Here is a 28000-nt window from a genome sequence, read left to right as displayed (position 1 = left end):
ATTATTATTAATCATAGATGGGAGCGAAAGCAACACAACACAGGAAAAAGATGTCAGGTGAGCAGGATTAATAGTAGTTTTATCATATGATGGATGATGATTTAGCACGCTCGTCTTAGAATGATGGTTAATGATCACTCTTAATCTTTTGATATCTTATATCAAATTTGACCAAAACCCATAATCATGGGTAGAGTGCCACTCGTGATATCATGGATCGCTTAGGTTCCACCAGGATCTGGTAGTCCTCATAATTCTGCGGCCTCTATGTGTCGTCATCTCGCACAACTCCGAAAAACCGTTGTGAGTTTGGCATGTGAAAATTTGCAGCCTTCCAGACATCGATTGGGTTAACGAGTTGTCGTACGTCACCTCAAGATCGGGTAACAGGGGGCTGAACAGGCCAGAACCCAATTGATTGGGTCTGAGGTCACGTGATTATGAGCCTGAGGTCACGTGACTATGACGTCACCAGAGCTCGTTCTCCGTTTCCCGCTCTTTGGACCAGGTGAGCTTGCATGCTTGTGAAAGTGGGTGTAAGTACAGCTGTACTGTAGTTACATTCAATTACCCCTAATAGAACGAAGATTTATTTTCTGACAGAAAGCTAGAAATTTACCAAAATATCGACTTTGTTCAAAATTTATTTTGATGACCACTCCTGACCTAAAATTGCACGAGAAATCGATTAAACTTGGTTTCAGAACTCAACAATGCTTCCTTATGCCTTAAAATCCATTTTTATCGATACAATAAACATTTTGATCCTGTGGATTAATTAGTAACAGGTAACAAATGCACACAAAAAACCATCGCACTTACATTGCATTCTTAACGGGTCGATTTCGAGTGACCAATAATCGTCGTGATGATATTTATACGTCATGCGTTCCTGATCATCATCAGCAATCAAGAGACAGGAGCGGTGATTGCTTTAAATCAACGGTTTACGTTATTTTTGTGAATTAGACCCCTGTTTTAACGGTTATCACACTTTGTAATTGAATGTATTGAGGATAGCTTTACAAATAAGAGGACCACTGAATAAAATTGCCACAAGTGTTTTTCTCACTCACTTTCGATAAGACACAATGGAAATTCTTACTTCCATAAGATTCGGAATTTTTTAAAACGCTGAAGAAAATCGGAATTTTATAAAATCTAATCACACTTATCAACCTTTGAACGGTAAATAAAATCGAAAAATTGTGAATGATACCGCTGCAATTGTCTTATCACTTATATGTATAAAAACCTTGCGTTAGGTGGCAGTTAAATGAGGAATGAGTTGTTAGAATGACGCGACGGTTATTTCCAATGATATCTTTGTATTGTATTGCAATTTGTGCAATTTCAGTTGGGCAGCTTTTTAAAGTGTCTGTTTTTTCAATTTTCGTAAACCTACTACCTAGGAATTTTTTGAATTTTAAAATCCGGCCATCCGATCCCCGATTGTTACTAGCACTTTGCAAATCCAGCAGATCTATTTTAGTAAAATATGTTGTTAACGATTTCTAATAAAATTCACGTTGCGCTGGTGAGGCTAAATTTTATGATCCACGTGAATTTTTTATTCAATATCCGTAGACTAAGTCAGAAGTTTAAGAAGGGAGCAAGTTTGAACATAGAGCACGTATCAGCGTATTACGGACGGACTTTGTTTGTTTGTGCTGTAACATTTTTCCTATGTAACATTAAAATTTGTCAACTGATCCTCAAACTATAACAGATTTTATTCATTTATCTTTTACCTTTAGAAAACTGAAGAAGCTTCACGTGACCATGAGGAAGGTCCACGATTGTAAAGTCGTGACAACACCGAACACACCGTACGCCAACTTCCAGGCTGAATTAGACAAAAGATTCACGGTCCTTGGAAAGTTTTCTGACTCGTTACCTAACCCGAGGTTTGTAATACTCACTCCCTTCTATAATAAAGTAATTTCCGGAGGGAGGGTGTGGCCGATTGTCTGAAAATCCTTGACTGGGAGGAGAAGGTGCCACCCTCCCGACGTGTGAGGGTTTTTTACAAGCCAGATTTGAACATGACCGCAAGGAAGTTCACCGAGCTCCCCATCTATAAGGAGGATTCTTGTGGATAGTGGTTTAAAACGGGAGTTGGTAATAATAATTATTTTCAAAGATACCTTTTTTGCATAATTTATATCATATGTTAACAAGCTTAATCAATCATTTATTCGACATATTATACTCGTACTAATGTGTTCGAGTTAAGTTATAGTTGCTTCAGTCTCAGTACATGATTTAAATACAAAATAACACAATTATCCTCAACAAAGAAGGAGTATGCTCGGGTAACCCTACCCCCCCTTGCTACGTGGTCTGACGAGAGCCGCTATCATCTCCTATATAAGAATGCCTCTCAAAACGGCATTTGTCAACAACAATCAAGACGTTGAGAAGCAAGTGGCTCTTATGTCAACCTGTGGTAAGAAAGTGGTAGGGGAGGATAGGAAGTCTGGGCAACAAATTGCTGTCGCAGAGCACAGACAGGAAACGAAAAAGCAGAAGAACTAACTGCTGATGGAATTTCATACGATTCGTTGATTTTTTGTAAAAATTGAACTTACATTTTATAAAATTCCGATATTCTTCAACGGTTGAAAAATTCCGAGTCTTATGGTTAAGTAAGAATTTCCATTGTGTCTTATCGAAAGTGAGTGAGAGAAACACTTGTGGCAATTTTATTTACTGGTCCTCTTATTTGTAAAGCTATCCTCAATACATTCAATCACAAATTGTGATAACCGTTAAAACAGGTAGTAAGGGGAAAAGTGGTCGATTTAAGGGTTCCGTTGGATTTGAATGTTCACAAGGATTTCTCAACGGAATATGGTAGTTAGGACCCCTACGAACATAATTAGACTTGTTGCCAATTTTGTATCTCAACAGAAACACCACTTTTACCACTTTTTACCACCTTTGTACCACTTTTCTGGTTTGCCAAATATCTTTAGTTGTGAACGTCGTAGAAGGCTGAAAATTAACCTAGAATGTTTATCTTATCAAGGAGTAAAACTTTTGTATCAAAAATTTTTACATTGGACAATCAGTTAATTGGATAATTACCAATTAGTTAATCACCAAAAAAAGTGAAAATTTTTTATTGGCTCAAAATGATTGAAATCGTTTAAAAACACGGAGAAATGTAGTTTTTAGAAAAACTTCAAAAAATTTTCACTTAAAATTTTTTTTCGAGACTTCAAAAAAAAGTTTGAAAATTTGAAAATATTTTTTTCCGCCAAAAGTGATCGAATTGCATGAAACGTGGATAAAAATGCTTTGCAGAAAAAATTCGAAGATTTTTAGATTGAGGAATACTAAAATCATCAATATTTGAAGTTGGAGTTCAGTAAATCTCGACATATTTTAGTAATTAGGAATAGCTTAGCGGAAAGGGCTGGACCTGAAAAAGGTTAACCACACAATATTAGAGTTTCGTAACTAATTACAATACAGCTTTATCAAATTCCACATAAAGAAACAGCACAAAAGGACCATTTAAGATCGAACCGATTTTACCTGCTGTACTATCATTTTATTGATTTCAATGATCAAAACCTCTGTCAATCTTGCCAATCTATACCGGGTATCTGAATGTACCAGACCTCTTATTTACCTCTATAATTAGACCCAGTTGTGCAAGAAATGCGATTTCTCACAGGGGGTTTCTTAAAGTTAAAACTGTGCACTTTTTATCACTCTCGCAACTCGCAAGAGGCCTGGTATTATAGGGGGGGGGGGGGGGGGGGGGGGGGGGGGGGGGGGGGGGGGGGGGGGGGGGGGGGGGGGGGGGGGGGGGGGGGGGGGGGGGGGGGGGGGGGGGGGGGGGGGGGGGGGGGGGGGGGGGGGGGGGGGGGTATAGGAAGCGAGTGTAAATATACCTTCCATCATCCATTGTGGCTTTTTTGTATTGTGAATGCGCATGCCGCTTCGTTTGCTATGCCATATACCTCGAATAACCCCCATATGTCATTGCCAGGGTCGGGATAGAGCTGGAGATAGCATTGAAAAGTTGCTAGAAATAGCTAGATTTAGAGTAAACTGGTGGTAGCTGGGTGGTGCTAGCATGGATGTAGCAGAACGTAGCTACACGGGGTTTCATTGGAGTTGGTTATTTTAATGGCCAAAGAGTGCCGGAACTAAAGTTACTTAAGATTGCAGTTTAGGGGCAGTGTAAACCACGGTGTAGTCAGGGACACAGAGCTACAGTGCAGGAGTACTGCAATAGAACAGTGCAAGTGATACAGTCTGCAACAGTAAAACGCCGACGAAGCTAGACTTAGAGTGAACTGATGGAAGCTGGGTGGTGCTAAAATGGAGGTAGCAGAACGTACTACATGATGAAAACAGGAAAACTAAGGCTGGTTGAGACCTAAAAAGATGTGAATCTGTCCTGATAGATCCAGTGAAGAGCGAGTAGCGAAGAGTTTGATCACTTACCTAAAGCTCTAAACAAGAAGAGGGCTAAAGAGACTCACTTTGATCAATAAATCCGGTACGGCAAGGTCTATAGCCTTGATAAGAAGATACCATGAAGTAATTCATGCAGAAAAGTCGATTTATATAAAGGGTTTCGTTGGATCTAAAAAGGGTGGGTCAGTCTCTCTGTTTTCATAAGATTCTGATGAAATGCTGTTAAGCTCAGGACGGTGATCTTAATAGGTCGGATAGCTGTATCTGGTTGCTTCCAGCCCACCCTTGTCGCTTGAAAATAAGTTCTCACCCCACCTCTTCCAAAAATACAGTTACCAGAGCAGGAAACTCTTCTTCCTCCTCTTCTTTCAACACAAACACAATCAGGTTCCAGCTACTCTCCTCCTCTGCAGCCACAATCTTATCTCCTTCTTCGGAGTTTTACTGTTGCAGACTGTATCACTTGCACTGTTATTTTACAGTACTCCTGCACTGTAGCTCTGTGTCCCTGACTACACCGTGGTTTACACTGCCCCTAAACTGCAATCTTAAGTAACTTTAGTTCCGGCACTCTTTGGCCATTAAAATAACCAACTCCAATGAAACCCCGTGTAGCTACGTTCTGCTACATCCATGCTAGCACCACCCAGCTACCACCAGTTTACTCTAAATCTAGCTATTTCTAGCAACTTTTCAATGCTATCTCCAGCTCTATCCCGACCCTGGCAATGACATATGGGGTTATTCCCCCCCCCCCCCCCCCCCCCCCCCCTTATAATACCAGGCCTCTTGCGAGTTGCGAGAGTGACAAAAAGTGCACAGTTTAAAGAAACCCCTGTGAGAAATCGCATTTCTTGCACAACTGGGTCTAATTATAGAGGTAAATAAGAGGTCCGGTACATTCAGATACCCGGTATAGATTGGCAAGATTGACAGAGGTTTTGATCATTGAAATCAATAAAATGATAGTACAGCAGGTAAAATCGGTTCGATCTTAAATGGTCCTTTTGTGATGTTTCTTTATGTGGAATTTGATAAAGCTGTATTGTAATTAGTTATGAAACTCTAATATTGTGTGGTTAACCTTTTTCAGGTCCAGCCCTTTCCGCTAAGCTATTCCTAATTACTAAAATATGTCGAGATTTACTGAACTCCAACTTCAAATATTGATGATTTTAGTATTCCTCAATCTAAAAATCTTCGAATTTTTTCTGCAAAGCATTTTTATCCACGTTTCATGCAATTCGATCACTTTTGGCGGAAAAAAATATTTTCAAATTTTCAAACTTTTTTTTGAAGTCTCGAAAAAAAATTTTAAGTGAAAAATTTTTGAAGTTTTTCTAAAAACTACATTTCTCCGTGTTTCAAACGATTTCAATCATTTTGAGCCAATAAAAAATTTTCACTTTTTTTGGTGATTAACTAATTGGTAATTATCCAATTAGCTGATTGTCCAATGTAAAAATTTTTGTTACAAAAGTTTTACTCCTTGATAAGATAAACATTCTAGGTTAATTTTCAGCCTTCTATGATGTTCACAACTAAAGATATTTGGCAAACCAGAAAGGTGGTACAAAGGTGGTAAAAAGTGGTAAAAGTGGTGTTTCCGTTGAGATACAAAATTGGCAACAAGTCTAATTATGTTCGTAGGGGTCCTAACTACCATATTCCTTTGAAAAATCCTTGTGAACATTCGAATCCAACGGAATGCCACTTTTCCCCTTATAAGGGGTCTAATTCACAAAAATAACGTAAACCGTTGATTTAAAGCAATTGCCGCGCCTGTCTCTTGATTGCTGATGATGATCAGGAACGCATGACGTATAAATATCATCACGACGATTATTGGTCACTCGAAATCGACCCGTTAAGAATGCAATGTAAGTGCGATGGTTTTTGTCTGTGCATTTGTTACCTGTTACTAATTAATCCACAGGATCAAAATGTTTATTGTATCGATAAAAATGAATTTTAAGGCATAAGGAAGCATTGTTGAGTTCTGAAACCAAGTTCAATCGATTTCTCGTGCAATTTTAGGTCAGGAGTGGTCATCAAAATAAATTTTGAACAAAGTCGATATTTTGGTAAATTTCTAGCTTTCTGTCAGAAAATAAATCTTCGTTCTATTAGGGGTAATTGGATGTAACAACAGTTCAGCTGTACTTACACCCACTTTCACAAGCATGCAAGCTCACCTGGTCCAAAGAGCGGGAAACGGAGAACGAGCTCTGGTGACGTCATAGTCACGTGACTGATCCTCAAACTATAACAGATTTTATTCATTTATCTTTTACCTTTAGAAAACTGAAGAAGCTTCACGTGACCATGAGGAAGGTCCACGATTGTAAAGTCGTGACAACACCGAACACACCGTACGCCAACTTCCAGGCTGAATTAGACAAAAGATTCACGGTCCTTGGAAAGTTTTCTGACTCGTTACCTAACCCGAGGTTTGTAATACTCACTCCCTTCTATAATAAAGTAATTTCCGGAGGGAGGGTGTGGCCGATTGTCTGAAAATCCTTGACTGGGAGGAGAAGGTGCCACCCTCCCGACGTGTGAGGGTTTTTTACAAGCCAGATTTGAACATGACCGCAAGGAAGTTCACCGAGCTCCCCATCTATAAGGAGGATTCTTGTGGATAGTGGTTTAAAACGGGAGTTGGTAATAATAATTATTTTCAAAGATACCTTTTTTGCATAATTTATATCATATGTTAACAAGCTTAATCAATCATTTATTCGACATATTATACTCGTACTAATGTGTTCGAGTTAAGTTATAGTTGCTTCAGTCTCAGTACATGATTTAAATACAAAATAACAAAATTATCCTCAACAAAGAAGGAGTATGCTCGGGTAACCCTACCCCCCCTTGCTACGTGGTCTGACGAGAGCCGCTATCATCTCCTATATAAGAATGCCTCTCAAAACGGCATTTGTCAACAACAATCAAGACGTTGAGAAGCAAGTGGCTCTTATGTCAACCTGTGGTAAGAAAGTGGTAGGGGAGGATAGGAAGTCTGGGCAACAAATTGCTGTCGCAGAGCACAGACAGGAAACGAAAAAGCAGAAGAACTAACTGCTGATGGAATTTCATACGATTCGTTGATTTTTTGTAAAAATTGAACTTACATTTTATAAAATTCCGATATTCTTCAACGGTTGAAAAATTCCGAGTCTTATGGTTAAGTAAGAATTTCCATTGTGTCTTATCGAAAGTGAGTGAGAGAAACACTTGTGGCAATTTTATTTACTGGTCCTCTTATTTGTAAAGCTATCCTCAATACATTCAATCACAAATTGTGATAACCGTTAAAACAGGGGTCTAATTCACAAAAATAACGTAAACCGTTGATTTAAAGCAATCGCCGCGCCTGTCTCTTGATTGCTGATGATGATCAGGAACGCATGACGTATAAATATCATCACGACGATTATTGGTCACTCGAAATCGACCCGTTAAGAATGCAATGTAAGTGCGATGGTTTTTGTCTGTGTATTTGTTACCTGTTACTAATTAATCCACAGGATCAAAATGTTTATTGTATCGATAAAAATGAATTTTAAGGCATAAGGAAGCATTGTTGAGTTCTGAAACCAAGTTCAATCGATTTCTCGTGCAATTTTAGGTCAGGAGTGGTCATCAAAATAAATTTTGAACGAAGTCGATATTTTGGTAAATTTCTAGCTTTCTGTCAGAAAATAAATCTTCGTTCTATTAGGGGTAATTGGATGTAACTACAGTACAGCTGTACTTACACCCACTTTCACAAGCATGCAAGCTCACCTGGTCCAAAGAGCGGGAAACGGAGAACGAGCTCTGGTGACGTCATAGTCACGTGACCTCAGGCTCATAATCACGTGACCTCAGACCCAACCAATTGGGTTCTGGCCTGTTCAGCCCCCTGTTACCCGATCTTGAGGTGACGTACGACAACTCGTTAACCCAATCGATGTCTGGAAGGCTGCAAATTTTCACATGCCAAACTCACAACGGTTTTTCGGAGTTGTGCGAGATGACGACACATAGAGGCCGCAGAATTATGAGGACTACCAGATCCTGGTGGAACCTAAGCGATCCATGATATCACGACAGGCCCTGGCAGCGGTCCACTCTACTAGAGTGGACCGCTGCCAGTGTCTCTCTTTCCAAACAAAAGGAAATGATATTAATTTGACTGACCGTTTTCAAATGCAAATTGATACCGAGAATGAAATCGGTCGCTCGCTTTTCCTATTCAATAAGCTTTATTACAATTCGTAAGCCGTGAGTGAATGGAAAAAGCGAGCGACCGATTTCATTCTCGGTATCAATTTGCATTTGAAAACGGTCAGTAAAATTAATATCATTTCCTTTTGTTTGGAAAGAGAGACACTGGCAGCGGTCCACTCTACCCATGATTATGGGTTTTGGTCAAATATCATCTCTTTTTGATTGTAATGTCAGAGTTTTTTATAAAGTCGAAATATAAACTGATATCTTCTGCATTAATAAGGAGGAAGTTTCAACAATTTCGAAATTTTTCCTTTAAAAACATTTCCTTGTGTTTAGGTAAGCATATCTGTCGATCACTGATCGAATATGCAACTATATAATCATTCAAGTTGGCATTAAACTCAAATATAATATCATTTAACTGTCATGTTACTGTTAAAGCAGGAACTAAATGTAATCGAAATAAAGAGAGTGAAGTTCTCACTTTTTGCAAACTTTGAGCGGACGTTGCGTGCGCATCCAATATCAAATCACCGTAAAATTTTGAATTTTCGTATTTTTCATGTAGTTTAATAAGTGTGCAAAGTTTCAGAAATATTTCAGGAAGAACTCGCATCACAACGGGACTCCAAAGCTGATAAAAATCGTGAAAATAACAATTTTCAGTGATTCTAGCAATTTTCTATCAATTTGGGCGTGTCCCCACGTGTGAAACTTTTCGATTTTCAACTTTAAAACTAGCCTATAACACAATTTAGACCTTTAGGAAGCAAAATTGAGCTCCACCACCCAAGAGATGGCCCAACACCAGAGAATACTAATTCACAACTTTTGAGTTTTTATAAAATTATTCTTCAAAAAAGCACTAACTTCAATAGTAAATATCTTTATGAAGGAGCAAGGTAGGATAATTTTCCGGTAGATTTTTAGAATGCTTGAACAATTATCTAAGGTGAAAATTTCCTCAGATTTTGAATAAAATTAATCCTTAATGGTGTTAAATTGATTTGAAAAGTTGTTATTTTATCAAAAATCAAGATTTAAAAACGATTAATTTGATGACGTCATCAAGTGGTGATGATGACGTTAAATTATTTTTTGATATAAAGTAAACTAACGTGTAAACGATTATCTTCAAGACCTATGGTTCGAGATGACTGTATTTTTTATACTTTTGAATCTACAGATACTTGAATGTAGGCTCCAATTGACTGTCAAAGCGTCTATCACAATGCTGGCAAGCATTACCGTCGCCCTTATATTCACAATACTATTTACCCCCTTTACTATTATACCTTAGTTCCCAAAAATTTGTGTGCCATTATATTGAGCACAATTTATTTGAGCCCGAAAAATTTGGGCAGAAAATTTGAACTCATTTGGGCGACCAAAAATTTGGGCACAAATTCTTCGAAAAATGAACGATTTTCCACTAAAATTTCAGTTAGATATTTGCCAATTTTAAGCATGTAGGTCAAGGTGGTAGTCTGAGTTGTTTCACATTATGAAATTTACGATCTGCCCAGTAACTACTAAAAAATACAGTGACGATGGCACAGTACAAAATGATAGATATATACAATAGTGATATTTAGTCTCTCAATCAGATAGTTTAGTCTACTTACACTCAGCATATCTTATCATACCCCTTTCACATACAATTATCATTATGACGCCTCACCAGATGGTCGAAAGGTTTGGAAGAAAATTAGAAGGTTTACATCATGATCTATCAAACTAAGCGGCACATACGCTTAGCTTTGGGGAAACAAAGGTGTACATAATTGTGTGTTGCGCATGGGCTACATCACTGGGGGGGGGGAGGCTACAGCAGCTGCCCCCCCCCCCCTGGGATTTGGGGGACAAGTTTACAAAAACATGAAAATTATGTATTCTTCAACATAACATTAAACCAGACGGCTATGGTATACAGTTTTGTTGCACTGTAGCCCCCCCCCCCCCCCCCTACACTGTGTTATCTTTAAATACCATGCCAGTTACCACGAACAATGGATGAATTCCGTGTATGTACTGTCAAGCTTAAATTCGGACTACTTACATTAATTTGCTTTTTCTTTTAGTTGCTGCTAACGTAAATTCGTTTCCCTCAAGTACTGGAAAATGCGTCAAAATTGTCTAATTTCCTTAAAAATTTTCCGGTGGGCTCCACCCCTTGACCACACTGGGGGCTGCGCCCCCAGACCCCTGCTACTTGGTCAAGCCATGAATGATAGATTAGAAAACTAAAATTTCAAATATTTTTTCACTTGGATATGAAGAAAAAGCCATCTTTCTATAGATTTCAGGGCCACAGGCCAAATGCCAAAAGTTTGGTTAGCAAAAAATTTAGCAGGCGGAAAAGATTTATGCAATTAATTTGGTCTGCAAAAAATTTGGGCGAGAGGCCCGCTCAAATTTTTGGTCGCCCAAATTTTTGGGAATTAAGGTATCCCCTTTATTGTTTTCCAGGCATTAAGGGGCGGGGGGGGGGGGGGTTCACCCTCATTTTTTTGTGAAACTTGGTTTCGAGATAGCAGTTGACCAACAAACTAAGACCAGTGACCGAACTTTTGAGGCGGTCCCGGACCCCGACCGCCAAACGGTGCCCGCGAGGCAGCCACGCCCATATTTGGTCCAAATTAGGCCCAATTTAGCCAAATACCCTGAACATGCCCAAAATCCAGATTTCAGGTGCTTTACTTGTAGCTAGTGATTCCCTGAACTCGTATATGAATTTTCATCAAGATTGGACAAAAAATGACTGAGTTATGAGCAAAAAACCATATGACCATATTTGGGCATACGCACCAAATTTGATCGATTTTGGCCCATAAATTAGTCAAATATCAATATTTTTGAATGAAACCAACTTTATATGGAAGGTAAGCCTATACTACACATTATCTATGATTATCAGCTCAGTATCTACCTAATTGTGGATTCTATGTTCAAATAATCGCAAAAAATGAACAAAATTGCCCATATCTCATTTCGCGATATTTGCAAAATTGACTTCGCTCAAAACAATAGAACTCAATAGGGTTTCAATATTTTTTCATGAAATTTTCAGAATCAACGTAGAATTGTCTCATGACCTTAAGTTTTGGGACAGAATTTTGAGTTAGGCTTTTTTTTTAATTTGGCGGCCAAATTCCAAAATTTGCACTGCTAAATTTAGAATTTGGCCGCCAAATTTTTTTAAAGGCCTAACTCAAAATTCTGTCCCAAAACTTAAGGTCATGAGACAATTCTACGTTGATTCTGAAAATTTCATGAAAAAATATTGAAACCCTATTGAGTTTTATTGTTTTGAGCGAAGTCAGTTTTGCAAATATCGCGAACTGAGATACCTTATCGGACCTTATTTGGACGGACATTACTTGAACGCTGGAGGCCCTAGCGTTCATCTTAATGTCCGTTCAAATAACGTCCGTTCAATTAATGTCCGTCCAAGTTAAAGTCCGTTGAAATTTTTTCAAAAATTTCTCCATTTCGAACTTTTTACCCAGAATATGACAACTATGAGAACTTTATTGTGCCGGAAAGACCAAGGAAAGGTTCTCCTTGGTCTGCCGGAGGCACAGAAAACTCTACTAGTATATGATGTTTTCAAGGGTCACTTGGCGGAAAAAGTGAACGAAATCATGGCACTCAACAACATAGTTCATGAGCTAGTCCCCGCCAACATGACAAACTTGTTCCAGCCTCTAGATATTACGGTAAATCGTGTTGCCAAGGACATTGTCCGACGTTTTTTTAGTTCATATTACTGAGGGGAGGTAATGAAACAGTGCTAGGAAAGCTCCACGTGATGTTAAGGTTAACCTAAAGTTGTCTAAGATAAAACCACTTCACGCCGAATGACTTGTAAAAGTTAACACTGAAATGCAGGACCGGGGTAGTTTGATAAAAAAGGTTTCCACAAAGCTAGAAATCACTGATGCTTGTTTAAGCATGGACTATTTCATGCACGAAAACCCATTTAATGAAGATGATATGTGATATTAGACACTGATCATGTACACATATTTAACATTTTTACTGCTTAATGAATGCTATTTTTACTTACTGTATAAAAAATGGATTAAAAAATCATTTGCTGAAATTAAAAAACGTCAAAAATTGAAAAAATTTCGGATTTTTGATGGTTTTGAATGCCTTCGAGCGTTCATATTAATGTCCGTTCACAATTATGTCCGTTCATGTAATGTCCGTCCAAATAAGGTCCGATAAGGTATGGGCAATTTTGTTCATTTTTTGCGATTATTTGAACATAGAATCCACAATTAGGTAGATACTGAGCTGATAATCATAGATAATGTGTAGTATAGGCTTACCTTCCATATAAAGTTGGTTTCATTCAAAAATATTGATATTTGACCAATTTATGGGCCAAAATCGATCAAATTTGGTGCGTATGCCCAAATATGGTCATATGGTTTTTTGCTCATAACTCAGTCATTTTTTGTCCAATCTTGATGAAAATTCATATACGAGTTCAAGAAACTACTAACTACAAGTAGAGCACCTAAAATCTGGATTTTGGGCATGTTCAGGGTATTTGGCTAAATTGGGCCTAATTTGGACCAAATATGGGCGTGGCTGCCCCGCGGGCACCGTTTGGCGGTTGGGGTCCGGGACCTCCTCAAAAGTTCGGTCACTGGTCCTAGTTTGTTGGTCAACTGCTATCTCGAAACCAAGTTTCACAAAAAAATCAGGGTGAACCCCCCCCCCCCCCCCACTCATCGAAAGTAGTTCAGCAGGTATATTTAAGTTCAAAACATTCTAATTCAATGTTAAAGATGACAGGAATAAGAAATAGTTATATGGAGGTTTTATTTATTTTTAAGAAATTTGCGCAAAATACGCGCCAGCATGTTATACGAAATTAGGTAAAAAACCCAAAATCGCCATATTCAGGTGCCTTAAAACCGTGTTAAAATTGAGTTAGAGATCTGAAACTTTGCAGGGCGTCTAGACCTTGCCCAAATCGACTGTAAACAAAATTTCATGTTTCAGCAGTATCGGCAAGTGGGTTTTCTGGAACCCCTGTTTTACAACAGATTGTCGTGAAGCATATATATTATATATGTATAGACGCTTTTGCAGTCACTTGTAGCCTACATTTAAGTGTCCGTAGATCCAAAAGTATAAACGATACAGTCATCTCGAACCACAGGTTTTAAAGATAATCGTTTAAACTTCAGTTTACATTGTATTGAAAAATAATTTAACGTCATCATTATCACTTGATGACGTCATCAAATTAACTGTTTTTAAAACTTGATTTTTGACAAAGTAAGAAATTTCCAAATCAATTTAACACCATTAAGGAGTAATTATATTCAAAATCTGAGGACATTTTCACCTTAGATAATTGTTCAAGCATTCCGAAAATCTACCGGAAAAGTTTCCTACCTTGCTCCTTCATAAAGATATTTGCTATTGAAGTTAGTGCTTTTTTAAAGAGTAATTTTATAAAAACACAAAAGTTGTGAATTAGTATTCTCTGGTGTTGGGCCATCCCTTGGGTTGTGGACAGTGGCGTAACGTTGCCTGTTGGCGCCCCCCTGCCGAAAAAAGCGCCCCCCTGTTGGCGCCCCCTCCCCTTTTGGTGCCCCTCCCTAAAATTGAACAAATTAGGTGATTTTAGAGAATACACCAGTAAAATCTCTAAAAAAGTGTGTATCTAGAGCAAAACGCGCAGTTTTGCTAGTACTTTAGTTAAGTTTTCGAAATTGTCCCATATTCAAACGACGATTTGGCACCCCCCTAAGACGGCGCCCCCCTGCACAGCGGGGTCAGCAGGGCCTTTCGTTACGCCACTGGTTGTGGAGCTCAATTTTGCTTCTTAAAGGTGTAAATTGTGTTATAGGCTAGTTTTAAAGTTAAAAATCGAAAAGTTGCACACGTGGGGACACGCCCAAATTGATTTAAAATAGCTAAAATCACTAAAAATTTTGATTTTCACGATTTTTATCAACTTTGGAGTCCCCTTGTGATCCAAGTTCTTTTTGAAATCTTCTGAAACTTTTCATGCATATCAAACTATATATTAAATACCACTATGCAAAAATTTACGGCGATTCAATATTGTATGCGCATGCAACGTCCGCTCAAAGATTGCACGTGCGAAAGGTGAGAATTTTGCTCATTCGTGATTTCGAATATATTCTGCTTTCCACGATATTTAAATGGCATTATTATATATGAATTTAATGCCAACTTGAATGAGTAAAAAGTGCCATATTCAGTCAGTTATCGACAGATATACCTACCTAAACACAAGGAAACGTTTTCAAAGGCAGAATTTCGAAATCGTTGAAATTACCTCCTTATTAATGAAGTTTCGACTGTGTAAATTATCCTGACATTATAATCAAAAAGAGATGATATTTGACCAAAACCCATAATCATGGGTAGAGTGTACCGCTGCCAGTGTCTCTCTTTTCCAAACAAAAGGAAATGATATTAATTTGAGGAACCGTCCGCTAATGCAAATTGAAACCGAGAATAGAATCGGTCGCTCGCTTTTCCGATCCCATTTAATAAGCTTTATTACAATTCGTAAGCCGTGAATGAATGGGAAAAGCGAGCGACCGATTTCATTCTCGGTTTCAATTTGCATTAGCGGACGGTTCCTCAAATTAATATCATTTCCTTTTGTTTGGAAAAGAGAGACACTGGCAGCGGTACACTCTACCCATGATTATGGGTTTTGGTCAAATATATATATTATATATATATACAATCATACAGTCATATATTATATACTTCACGACAATCTGTTGTAAAACAGGGGTTCCAGAAAACCCACTTCCCGATACTCCTGAAACTTGAAACTTTTTTTACAGTCGATTTGGTCAACATCTAGACGCCCTGCAAAGTTTCAAATCTCTAACTCAATTTTAACATGGTTTTTAAGGCACCTGAATATGGCGATTTTGGGTTTTTTACCTAATTTCGTATAACATGCTGGCGCGTATTTTGCGCAAATTTCTTAAAAACCTCCACATAACTATTTCTCATTCCTGTCATCTTTAACATTGAATTAGAATGGGGGTAAGCAGTAAGGGGGGTACCGGTAAGCAGTAAGGGGGGTAAATAGTAAAGGGGGTAAATAGTAAAGGGGGTAAATAGTAAAGGGGGTAAATAGTAAAGGTGGGTAAATAGTAAAGGGGGTAAATAGTAAAGGGGGTAAATAGTATTGTGAATATAAGGGCGACGGTCATGCTTGCCAGCATTGTGATACGGGCAATTTTGTTCATTTTTTGGGGTATTTTCGCCTTAGTATCCACATTTAAACAGATATAAAGTTATAACTTACAGAGAATATGTAGTTTAGGCCTACCTTTCATATAAAGTTAGTCACATCCAAAATATTGATATTTGACCAATTTATGGGACGAAATCTACCAAATTTGGTGCGTATGCCCAAATATGGGCATATGGTTTTTGGCTCATAACTCAGTATTTTTTGTCCAATCTTGATGAAATTTCATATTCGAGTTCAGGAGACCACTACTACTTACTTGGGTTACTTGGGGTTGCTTCATAGATCCTCTATCGGGTCATCAGAACGGCTGACCACCCGTGCAGCGAAGTTGATGTATTTTCTGCGCTCCAGTTCAATAACGAATTCCCGTTCTGGCAACAATATCCAGTAACAGGAGTTTCGTCTGGAATAGATGTAACAAACTCCGTCAACAATGACTTGAAGCGTAGGGGGTCCTCGATAAGGTGCAGGTTTGCGGGAATGATGTTCCACAATCGAGGCCCCATCACTGCAAATGAGCTGTCAAAGATCGTTTGATTCCTTTGGCTACTGGACGTTGACAAGCTAGGGACTACTGCTTTCTGGCCATATCGGAGTGTATCTGTAAACTGAACGTTGACATCATTAGGACACTTCTTGTGTAGAATCTTCCACATATGAATGATAGTGTAACGTTCTCTCCTCCGTTGAAGTGACATCAATTTTAAAGCCTTCAGTCTCTGCCAATAGTTCAGATGTTGCACACCATGTATTTTGGACGTAAATGTACGTTGTACTCCCTCTAGCTCAGCGATATCAGCTTGCTTAGTTGAATTCCAGAGGGGACAACAGTACTCGAGATGGCTTCTGACTAGCTACAAGTAAAGCACTATAAACCTGGGTTTTGGGCATGTTCAGGGTATTTGGCTAAATTGGGCCTAATTTGGACCAAATATGGGCGTGGCTGCCCCGCGGGGTATAGGACACAAGGGCGGAAGACGCGTGGGCGGAGGTCGCGTAGGCGGAAGACTTGAGGGCGGAGGACGCAAGGGCGGAAGTTTCCTAAAAGGTTGGACACGAGGGCGGAGGTCGCGAGGGCGGAGGTCGATCCCATGATTTGGGCGGAAGACTCGTAAAACGATCACATGTCCTAAATGCTCGACTGGTAATACTACAAAACCGGAAACATCACACAACGTACTTCAAATTGTATAAATTATATAAGTTATATTCAATCAAAGTTATATTCAATCATTTTAGTGGTACTGATTTCGAATTCTTTGTAACCTTACAAACAAAATACACAGGGTTATACTTATAGAGAACGCTTAACGGTAATATAAATCACAATGTAATCAATCAATTTTGTCAAACCCGAATAGAATAATATCACAATAACATAAACATTTCACATAGCACAACATCATCCTCGTACGAATGGTAGTTCTGAACTATGCTGAAGATTCTTCTATCCTTGTCGCTATTGGCCTTCCTCCTCTTAGGCTGCTGCTCTCCAAGCGAATTCGCTAAGGTCTTCTTGTCTGTCGAGGACTGTTCCATCTGGACTAGGAGATTCTGACGTTGTGACTCAAGTTGTTCGTTTCACTGTGCAATCTTTTCGTGTGAAAACTGTTGATCATATCCCAGAAGCCCTTGTGTCATGTGACTCAAACTATCGAATCGAGTCACGTGATACATAACTTCGACTCACGACATGAATCACCATGGTCATGATCTCATATAACACAACGGTATGTGAGGACATCACAACATCACGAGCGATCTGGGATCTGATCTGGCATCTGTAAACTGATCTGGGATATGATCAACTGTTTTCACACGAAGAGATTGCACAGTGAAACGAACAACTTGAGTCACAACGTAGACGACTCGAGAGACAACTAGTATATTTAAGACCGATGTTGGGAATAGAAGTATCTTATTATTTAGTTGCAGCTACATCTCAACTACTACAATAACAACCATGTACGATGAAGATACAGTAAAGATTATCAGAGGAAGGACTCCTACCAGTCAGAATCTCCTACACGGTGGTTTCCGCTACTCTAAGGATGGAAAGCTTACCACCGATGGACGCCAAGCCTGGAGATGTGTGAGGAAGAAAGACTGTTGCCGTGGTCGTCTGTATACCCTGAACGAATCCTTGGTGAAAGTGACACAGATACATAACCACGACGCTGATATCGCTTGATAATGTTTATGTTATTGCATGATATTATTCTATTCGGGTTTTGACAAAATTGATTGATTACATTGTGATTTATATTACCTTTAAGCGTTCTCTATAACCCTGTGTATTTTGTTTTTAAAGTTACAAAGAATTCGAAATCAGTACCACTAAAATGATTGAATATAACTTATATAATTTATACAATTTGAAGTACGTTGTGTGATGTTTCAGGTTTTGTAGTATTACCAGTCGAGCATTTAGGACATGTGATCGTTTTACGAGACTTCCGCCCAAATCATGGGATCGACCTCCGCCCTCGCGACCTCCGCCCTCGTGTCCAACCTTTTAGGAAACTTCCGCCCTTGCGTCCTCCGCCCTCAAGTCTTCCGCCTACGCGACCTCCGCCCACGCGTCTTCCGCCCTCCTGACTGGTTCCCTGCCCCGCGGGCACCGTTTGGCGGTTGGGGTCCGGGACCCCAAGTTCGGTCACTGATCCTAGTTTGTTGGTCAACTGCTATCTCGAATTCAAGTTTCACAAAAAAATACCCATTGCCCCCCCCCCCCCCCCACCCCCCCCCCCCCCCCCCCCCCCCCTCAATTGACGAGTTCTTTCATCTGCAATCTGATGAATGGGCAAGCGTAGGGCCATACAGTTGAAGTGATACAAATCATTGCCAATGTTGTAAAGTACCTTACACAAATAGCAATATATTGATGATCAAACAGGGGGGAGGGGGCCAAAAGTCAGTACCCACTACCCATATACGTTGGCCTTAACGTATGGGTACTGACTTTTGTGCCCCCTGTATTAATATCGATTAAGACCAACTTGAAAAGTTGCTCTTCCAAACTTCAAGCCAAAGATTTGGAATTAGACAAAAGACATTTTACAGGCCCCATCGAAATGCTGTTGAAGCTGATATATTTATAATAAAGTTTACCTTTTTCTAGCACACTTTTTACCAAATAAAACAAGTTGACCCAGAAGTAATTCCCCACACACAACTCTTAAATAACAAGGGTCGTGAGTGGGAAGTTATTTCTGGGCCACCCTGAACATACCCTTACCGGCCTGAAAAGTGTAAATAAAAAGTGTCAATAATAATATCGTTTTCACGTGCCACATCAGTGATTTAATTAAGTTTAAGGTCGAACCGCTGAAACATTGTGTACCTTGTACATGTAGCGGCTTTCTTTATTTTAGTCTAAAATTAGGTGCATTTATCTGATTTCCATTTTTCTCAGACACACTCATAATGACACCAATACCAAATGTCAGTGGAGTAGGACATTCGTATATAATCCGGGGGAATTATATCTACGTGCGGAACACTTGACACTGAGTACTTATAGTGCGTCTCACTGGAGGGAATACATACAATCTGTCTCTGTAATTCGAAATTTAAGTTCGTTCTAATTGCGTATCGTGGTCGATGGAAATATATATTCCAAATTACTTTATATTCTCAATCAGTTCGTACTTCATTTAAGTTTAAGTTTGCTGAAGTGCTACTGGGATTTTCAATCTTAAAATTTTATTATCACACACAACACAGAAGAATACAAATGCACTATTTCTCTAGATGTGCAGAGGAAGTTGTTTAATTTATTTTGCAAAATTATGCCTGGTTACCGTTAACTGGTTTTTGGTAATAGTATTATGGAGATAATCGAAATCTTAAAAGATACGCCTCATGTTCAGAAAACTCCGTTCAAAGCTTTGATATTAAAATCTGTCTATACCGTGCCTATATATGCCTCTACATTCTACAAGGTAAATCAGAGAACGACTCTTTCATTTACGACTGTTTTATTTGCTTGTGTATTCGGCTTTCGCTCTGTTCAGCGTGGACATTGTATTTTCAGGTTCCAAGCTATTCAATATTCATGGTTCATAACCATCGCATGGATTACTGATACTGTGTTTCCCATCTCCATTGTTAAGTTTTATTCTATTCACACTACATGAGTGTACAGTTCTTTGTGCTTCCTTAAGTATTCCCTTTTTATCCATTATTTCCCTTATTTTGAAATTGTCAGTGGCATTTCCATTAATTCTCTACAGCTGCAAATTTTAAATTCTCGAGGACTAATCCTTTTTACGTTCAATAATAGTCAGCATATTTGATATAATTCTTTGATGGCTAACGAGCAAAAGTAAAATTACTGTTCCAATTATGCACTTCCAGGATCTTATAACAGATGCAATTAAAGCATGAATTACGTATTTTATAGACAAATCCTTAGCAGTATTTATAATTATACCTGAACTTCACACAATCTGACAATGCTTATAGTGAGCTGGATAGACAAATTAATGTCCGCACATTATATTTGCTGACATTTGACTCCAAACTTGAATGGTTTCAACAGTTTCAGCATATTACTCAGTATGTAATATGTATATTATGTATAACTGTTAACTATACCCAACTACCCAAGTCAGCTTTACCTTTTGTATGCAAATTCATCGGACTATTAAAATCGTAACGTCCAATCAGGCGAGGTATTTATCCGGTTATTAATATTTTGCTAGCTTTATGCTATTGCTGATTACTGTAGTAGCGTACACAAAATATACGTTTTTGTTGTCTTCTGCAATATTTTGCCTGCCTTTTTGTACTTATAACTGCCGTCTGACATTGAAACATTTTCATAACCACATTTAACACAGTCTCTACTATCGACTAACCACCGTTGCACAGTAAACGATACATCAAATTATTTATAATAGTCAGACAACACTGATGTGGTGTCATGTATTCAAATCTGTCCTGCTTCATTACTTAAATACCAGAGTATTGTTTCGAAAATAGTCTGTTCCGCACGTATTATGTCTATTGCGGTAACTTTGATTAGAACACAAGAATGAACCATTCTTGCAGTTGGTTCCAAAAATGATTACATTGGAAATTCTGTCAAATCTAATGAGTTTATTGAAACTCAAACACAAAAGCTTGATCAATAATACATATTTTGCATTGCGTTCTCACGAATATTTTGGGCCTGTTTACAGCACATCTGGCAGTGCCACTGAATTGTAACTTATTAGTAAGTTACAATTCAGTTTTACAGAATTAGCTCATTTTATTTTTACTCATTTCTGCTCATGTTTGTCACAGTTGTTAAGTTTATAAATCTAATTATAATTACTCGTAATAATTTCTCGTACTTCCTGCATGAACTTTTTTAGAAGCCTACTCACCGGAGCAATTTGATTATGCCTTAATTGGTTCACAAAATGTGCACTACTTCCTGAACAAACCATCTGAGCATGTATCTATAACTCTATAATTAAATTGTAGTTCTAGCTGTACGTTTGTTAGTTAACAAGACCAAGCACAATTCAATAATATAGTCACCAAACCCTTCTTTTTGCGATTGAATTTGTAACTATAGTCACAGTTTGTGTTTCAATATGTTGTGGTTTACTTTCTGTTTTGACTACGGAGTATGGTGCTATTTCAACAATGGAGTTATACGTGCCAACGTGCGTGATACTGTAGCACACGCACTCACACCGGATCTAAAAATTACCGGTTACTCTCTAACATCCGTCATCCGCTCTTACACTAATAATTAACAGATCCCTATTTAACCTTCGGGGTCAAATTAACTCTCAGGTAAACGTCTCATAAATATACATAATTAATTGCATGAAACAGACGAGACTATCTGCAGCTACGTTATGTGTATTTCAGTTGCAAATCTCCATGTTTATACTCGCGGTCAGGAAATTGCTTCTGGATATTATTGATCATCCGCAATTTAGCAAAGAGCCGCAATCGTTATTCGTTATAAATATATTGAACATAATATTTGTTGACCGAATGTCTTTTTATTAAATTCATTTTTCATAACGATCGTTGACTTTGCTTGATATGATCATTTGTCTTCACTTTGCTTGTTGAGTAGTTTTTATTTCACACCAGAGTAGGCTTGGGAGAATGCAACTGCGCGCTCTCGTTTAATTTTTTACTTCTGGCTTTTGAGTCTGACCGAGATATCGAGTTATAAACTCCATGTTTTATAACGATCGCGGACTTTACTCTTTTTATTCTCGTCGTAATACTAATATAAATACAATCGTAATATTCGTCCCAATACAATTGTGAATTACACCAAATTAGGAGAATGAGGTATTTGGGGGCTGTAAGTGTTTTACTGATGCTCTGTGGGGCTACATTTGGGATAGAGTACAAAACTTTCACTGGCCACATCGAGGACAACCAATCTCTTGCCGAGCGCTCAACCATAATATCCGTAAGTTTTAGCAATTATAATCATCAGTATTCCTCCAAATTTCTAACAACTACACGCCCTAGATGTTAGGACCAACATAACTCTTCACTCTAACTGTGTACTAACTAGTACAATACGAACTTCTAGTAGAGTAGATTCCGTAGACCACTTGTATGTTGAATAGTTAAGTTATCCAAATCTCACTTTCTTGGACAGGTTTCTTGAAGTAGTATAAATGGACGATTGATCTCTCAAAGGCTTTACGGTACCTGCTGAATGCTGATAGCAGTTTCTCGGCCGAACAAATAAATTTTAATTCATTTAACCTATTTAACAGAAAAACACTAAGCAGTGGAGAAATTGTGCTTCACCAAATCTTAATTACTTAATTAATTACTTAATTACTGCAGGTCGAAGCAAGATCATTAGTATCAATAAGACTGGGTTGTCACCAAGAGTTCAACCAATTCCTAACTGCGTATCTGCAAAGAGAAGATACCAAGGAAATCGTTGTAAGTAAGAGACTGCAGTTGAATTAAGTTCTTCATCATCGTACCATCTTTGAGATGTTCGATCAACGCGTTAATTTTGTATTGAGTACATAAACAGAAAAACAAATTAGCATAAAGTTGAATACGACAAGATTATTCAACAACGTCAAACAAGATATAGGTAAACATTTATTATTTTACTCAATACTGTTAATAATACAATTATTGAGAATAAACCAGGTTTCTGTAAAGACGGTTTGTACCAAAAGCCAAAAAGATTTTGACCAAAAGTACAAATGGGCAAGGGTTTTCAGCGACGATTCCGACAGTGTCGACTATAGAATTGTTGTCACAGGTGAGAACCATTATATTTATAAGGTACACACTTAACAGAACATAAAACTACATACTTGTACATAATAAATACCTTCGCTTAATTAAAAAGACTTATTATTACGTTAAAACTGCAGCAGCGAACAATCATAAATACTAAATTTCAGCCACACATCATAACATATCCACATCATGACCCTACCAGTAGTTAATAAACATCAAACAACGTTTTCCCCTGTGCAGGTGCGGAGAGAGCGTTTTTCGAGGTGCTGTACGAAGTGAATACTGTCCGGCTACCCTCTGATGGGACACCAACCTATCACGTGCTGACACCGGGCGTTCCTTCTATCCACACTTTCGCTATAGACAATTGGGACGATGTTAACTACCGTTTTGTGGATGTCAGCGTGGAGGGATGGGAAAATCAAACTGATGTTATTGGTAAGTACATATTAGTATTTTCGTGTTGATTATATTCGTCAAGTTCATTGTTTCTTGTCGAAGAGTACTGTAATACTTATGAGTGATCAACTTGTCGTGAAGGTTTTTATCAATCACTCAATCACTGCTTGCTCACCACTGATCATTCTGTACGACAGGTAAAATGATAGTTACCCAAAACAAAGACGAGCTCTACAACTTCCTGATCTCTCCGAATACCTCCACCTTAAACAGCATGCGACTTGGTTACTCTAAATTCGGTGAGTTTTAAAAAGTTAAAAGTTAAAGTAAATATTATGTGATAAATCGATATCAATTACCTGAATTTCTCATTATGAACCAGAATTTCTCGAGTTCATTCCCTGATTATTTTGCATGTTCTCAAATTTCAAAAAGGAGGTTTAGCTAACCTAATGACCTCACAAAATATCCTTACAGTTTTACTGGTGACCAGTACTATAATTATACTCGCCTTTTCTCCAGGTAGAATTGTGTTATCAGACGTTTCCAGTCCGGGTCTAGCACCTGGTATTTGGATGGTAGGCCATATTCTGTTTGATGAAGAGCAGACGAAAAACATTGCTATATCTATTGCGTGAGTGCCCTATTTTAATTATTACACTTATTGGATAATTTGCTAAGCAAAGGGTTCAGTGAAGATTTAAGAAACTGCTGCGATGGCAGCATCCGAATATCAACATCCATCTTGAGTGATAGCTGTCAGCTACAGATGGCATCATTGCCAATTGTTCCAACGGTACCAATACTGTCTTACCATCATTGTGGCATCGCAAATAGTGCTCATAACGGTGGGAAATTAACAAACAAAATGTCCACAGTGTGAACACGGACTACGAATATGTTTCAAAAGTGGTTATTCTGACAATAGTGTCCTGTTTTGGTGTTATTCTTCCTATCTTTTGCAGGTCAGATATTATTTAATGAGTGATAAAACATATTTTAAATACGAGAACTATTGACATGGAATATATTATACCGTTGAAGGGTTTACAAATTTCTTTTGATGATGTAAATATCTCACATCAAATCCTGTTCAGGTACATCTTCAATTATATGAACGCGGAGAGGAAAGCTTCATTTGCGGCTTGGAGGCAGGTAGGTTATTTTTCAAACTGAAAAGAACAGGCGTAATTTTTGAAACTTACATCAATTATACTGTCACAATATTCTTTGCAGAGAATGGTTATCAGAAATAACTTGATAACGACCAAAAGTGGTATTAAAAAAATTTGCATTTCAACACTGAGTTACATTTCAAATTTTCAGAGAGATTTCTTTATAAATTTTTGTGACTAAATTCAAAATTTCAGGTAGTGATAAACTGGTTTTATAGCGGAAACAAAGGTTTGGCTTATCTGACTGGATTTCTCGCCTGGATGCTGATTGTCAGCGCTTTTCAGGTTTGATTGAAGAAAAATTCGAAGTTCATTTTGAAAATTATTTTGAAGTTTAACCATAGTTTGGCAATCAAAACTTTCTGCAAAGTAGTAAAATGGTGCCACAAAGTAGTAAAATGGTGCCACATAAGTATTTAAAATAACAATTTGGTTGTAAAGAATTTGAATTATTACAGGTTGTCCACGCGAAATGGGGTGAGATGATGGAAAAGGGGGACCGAGACATCTGTTACTACAATGAGCGCTGCTACAGACCTTATTTAGGTGATCTGAACTATCAAATTTACGTTAGAATCTTATGAGTGTTTTTTTTTTCTGTTGGAGTTGCCCCACCGCCAGCAGGACTAGTGACTCATCATCCCCAAATAGAAAGTGATCAGAGCTGACAACTGTTTCAAGATTTAGAATCTACTGATTTAACAGATCACAATTACTCACAGGTTACTACGACGTGTCGGTGAATGGTATTGCAAGTAACCTTCCTTTCATGGTACACGGAGCAATCATCATCCTCTCAGTTTCTCTAGCGGAGACCAGTTGCTACTCACTCAAGCACAAGCGATACGACTATTCTATTCCTTACTCTTTTGGATTGGCTTTCATCTTCGAAGGGTAACTTTATAAATTTTAAAGCGTAGCAGACAGTAGACACTAGCAATATTACAAATTGGTAAAGGGTAAAATTGATCCCTTATACAAGAGATTAATAATAATTGAAACTAAATGGAGACTAATTGGCTAAATGGAGACTAATTGACACCGACTAGTATCCTAACCTGCCAACCAATATTGAAGTAACATTCCCACAGGTTTGGATCTCTTCTCTATCACATCTGTCCTGCTCAGATCATATTCCAGTTCGACACTCTTTTTATGTTCGTCATCTCTCAGGTAATTAATTTGGTCACAACTAGTGTGCAAATAGCCAATCGTTATTCGTTTCCTTAATAATTTGTACGAATCTTACAACCTGATTTAGTCGTGAACTAATATTGAGTCTTAATAATACAATAAAACGATGAAAGAAAAATCGTACAACCTATACCGTTTTAAAAACGAATATCGGGGATTCAGTTTGATGATACTTCTCCCCAGTATATCATCACTGCACTGGTCGACGGGCATGCAGTAAGAAGAGAGGTTCACGAGGATGCACACAAGCTATTCTCCTCCAAAAGGAAATCTATCAGAAGTCCTAAACTCTTCCTCTTCTTTTTAGGGCCTGCTTACGGATTCAACTTTCTTGGAAACCTCCACTATATAGATCCGCTACCGAAGCCAATAGCTTTCTTCTTTTTCTTATTCGTTGGTCTGTGGGTGTTGGGAATATTACTGTGGGCTGCTTACAAAGCCAATCTCCTGCCCACAAGTTACTTCCGAGCAGCTACCATCCACTTTACATCCGGTGGAGTGGAAGTAAAAGAGAAAACCAGTGAAACAAGCATGCTGAAGAAAGTTTTTTTCGGGGCATATACACTTCTAGTGGTCATTGGCTTCATCATGGTAGTCATGGGGAAACTTGTGATTTCTATATTCATCCTGGGAGAGCTGATTGTTGCACTGACGATAATGACGGCTGCTTCGTTTGTTTATCTACTGAGTGATCTCTGGTTCACCCTGACACGTGTGGTTCGACCCAACAATAAAAAGTGTAAGTTGGTCAGAGGGGGTAGATAGCTTTTAGACTTATAAAAATGGTTTATAATTTTCTATGACAGCTAAGACATAACTATAAAAAGTCACACATTTCTTTCAAATTTTTAATCAATAAAAAACAAAAATGAAAATATAACAAACGTCCCCTTGCAGATCCTATGCACTACCGGTACATAATCCCGGCTGGAGTAGTCCTGTACCTGCTCTGTGGACTGGGACTAGTGATTGTCTCCCTCTTCTTCTTCGTGATCCTGGAGAGCACCGACAAGTCCATACCACCATGGGAGTCCCGGGAACTTAACCAGGGATGCGTCCTCAACGACTTCTGGGATGCTCACGACCTCTGGCACTTCTTTGCGTCCCACGCCCTCATGATGATTGTGTTGGTGGTGATCCAGATGCAGAAACCCTGCAGAGACTGTTATATGAAGTATAAGGAGTGTCAAATTCCTGCCAAGGAGAAGAATGGAGACAGGGAGATGGTTCAACCGGTCAACAAGAAGAAGAATTTTCAGGAGCCGGAGATACTGAAGGTGATACCGTTAGTAGATGATAAATCTGTCGTCATGGAGGAAGTGAACGAATGATAACGATTGTATAATATTTGATTAACGATTATTTTAATCTGAGATAGAAGTTGATGTGGATGTAAGAAAGTACCATCATATGTTTCATAAGAAACTTCTATTTGGCACAAAACGAACCTTCTTGATCAACATGGGTCGAAAAAGAAAAGCGAATTTTATCATCTTTATTATCAATTAATATAATCTTTTGTTTTTTTTTCAACAAAGAGAAAAAACGCATTAATTAAATCTTACAAATGCGAAGACAAAAGTACCCAAAATGAAAAAATTTAGAAGAAGTATTTTCTGGCATAAGTGTGAACGCAAATATCCATAGCGTTCAAGTTTGCCCCTTCAGAAAATAAAAAAGGTTTCAACTCGAAATTGAATTTGATTTTTAAGCCAAAGTTAAGAGATGAACATTATCAAAATACACAAATCAAACATAAACCTTATGATTATTGATTGTCCTTGAGAGAGATCAGCATTCAGTGTAATACTGTATTTCAAGATAATACTATTACTAAGTATTTTAATTTTCGTCAGTGTTCAGTAGTTTGTTAGATACAAACTTTTTGACTACTTGAGACCTGTCCTCTAGGATTCTTCAAAATGCGCACTTTTTCTTCTTCGTTACCTGACAGATTATGTTTTTTGTTAATTGAACTAATTTTATCGTCACGTAAAGAATATGAGCAGTTTTCAATATAACCCTAAGAAATATGTTTTACATACCATGTGATAATTCTAAA

At 38.2% G+C, this 28000-nt stretch overlaps 1 protein-coding gene across 1 annotated transcript; it reads left to right on the top strand.

The window, feature by feature from the left end:
- Positions 1 to 17: 17 nt before the first annotated feature.
- Positions 18 to 27469, top strand: LOC134813159 (uncharacterized). The gene is made up of 17 exons (XM_063820846.1): positions 18 to 57; positions 1730 to 1907; positions 6738 to 6887; positions 22232 to 22364; positions 22754 to 22855; positions 23075 to 23189; positions 23411 to 23608; positions 23767 to 23868; positions 24092 to 24203; positions 24448 to 24534; positions 24667 to 24724; positions 24940 to 25029; positions 25203 to 25290; positions 25467 to 25638; positions 25836 to 25917; positions 26122 to 26677; positions 26836 to 27469. The coding sequence occupies exons 1-17, from the start codon at positions 18 to 20 to the stop codon at positions 27267 to 27269; spliced, it is 2697 nt and encodes an 898-aa protein (XP_063676916.1). The 3' UTR covers positions 27270 to 27469.
- The last annotated feature ends 531 nt before the right edge of the window (positions 27470 to 28000 follow it).

The sequence above is a fragment of the Bolinopsis microptera genome, chromosome 3 (genome assembly GCF_026151205.1).
Source record: "Bolinopsis microptera isolate Bmic1 chromosome 3, MBARI_Bmic_1.0, whole genome shotgun sequence".
Lineage (NCBI taxonomy): Eukaryota > Metazoa > Ctenophora > Tentaculata > Lobata > Bolinopsidae > Bolinopsis > Bolinopsis microptera.
This window is presented reverse-complemented; position numbering and strand designations above follow the sequence as displayed.

Bases quoted from the DNA above. Each gene is read 5' to 3' on its own strand.
- LOC134813159 (XM_063820846.1), top strand. From the start codon at position 18: ATGGGAGCGAAAGCAACACAACACAGGAAAAAGATGTCAG. The intron at 24,535-24,666 runs GTCAGATATTAT...AATCCTGTTCAG, and splicing joins ATTCTTCCTATCTTTTGCAG to GTACATCTTCAATTATATGA. The intron at 25,639-25,835 runs GTAACTTTATAA...ACATTCCCACAG, and splicing joins TTGGCTTTCATCTTCGAAGG to GTTTGGATCTCTTCTCTATC.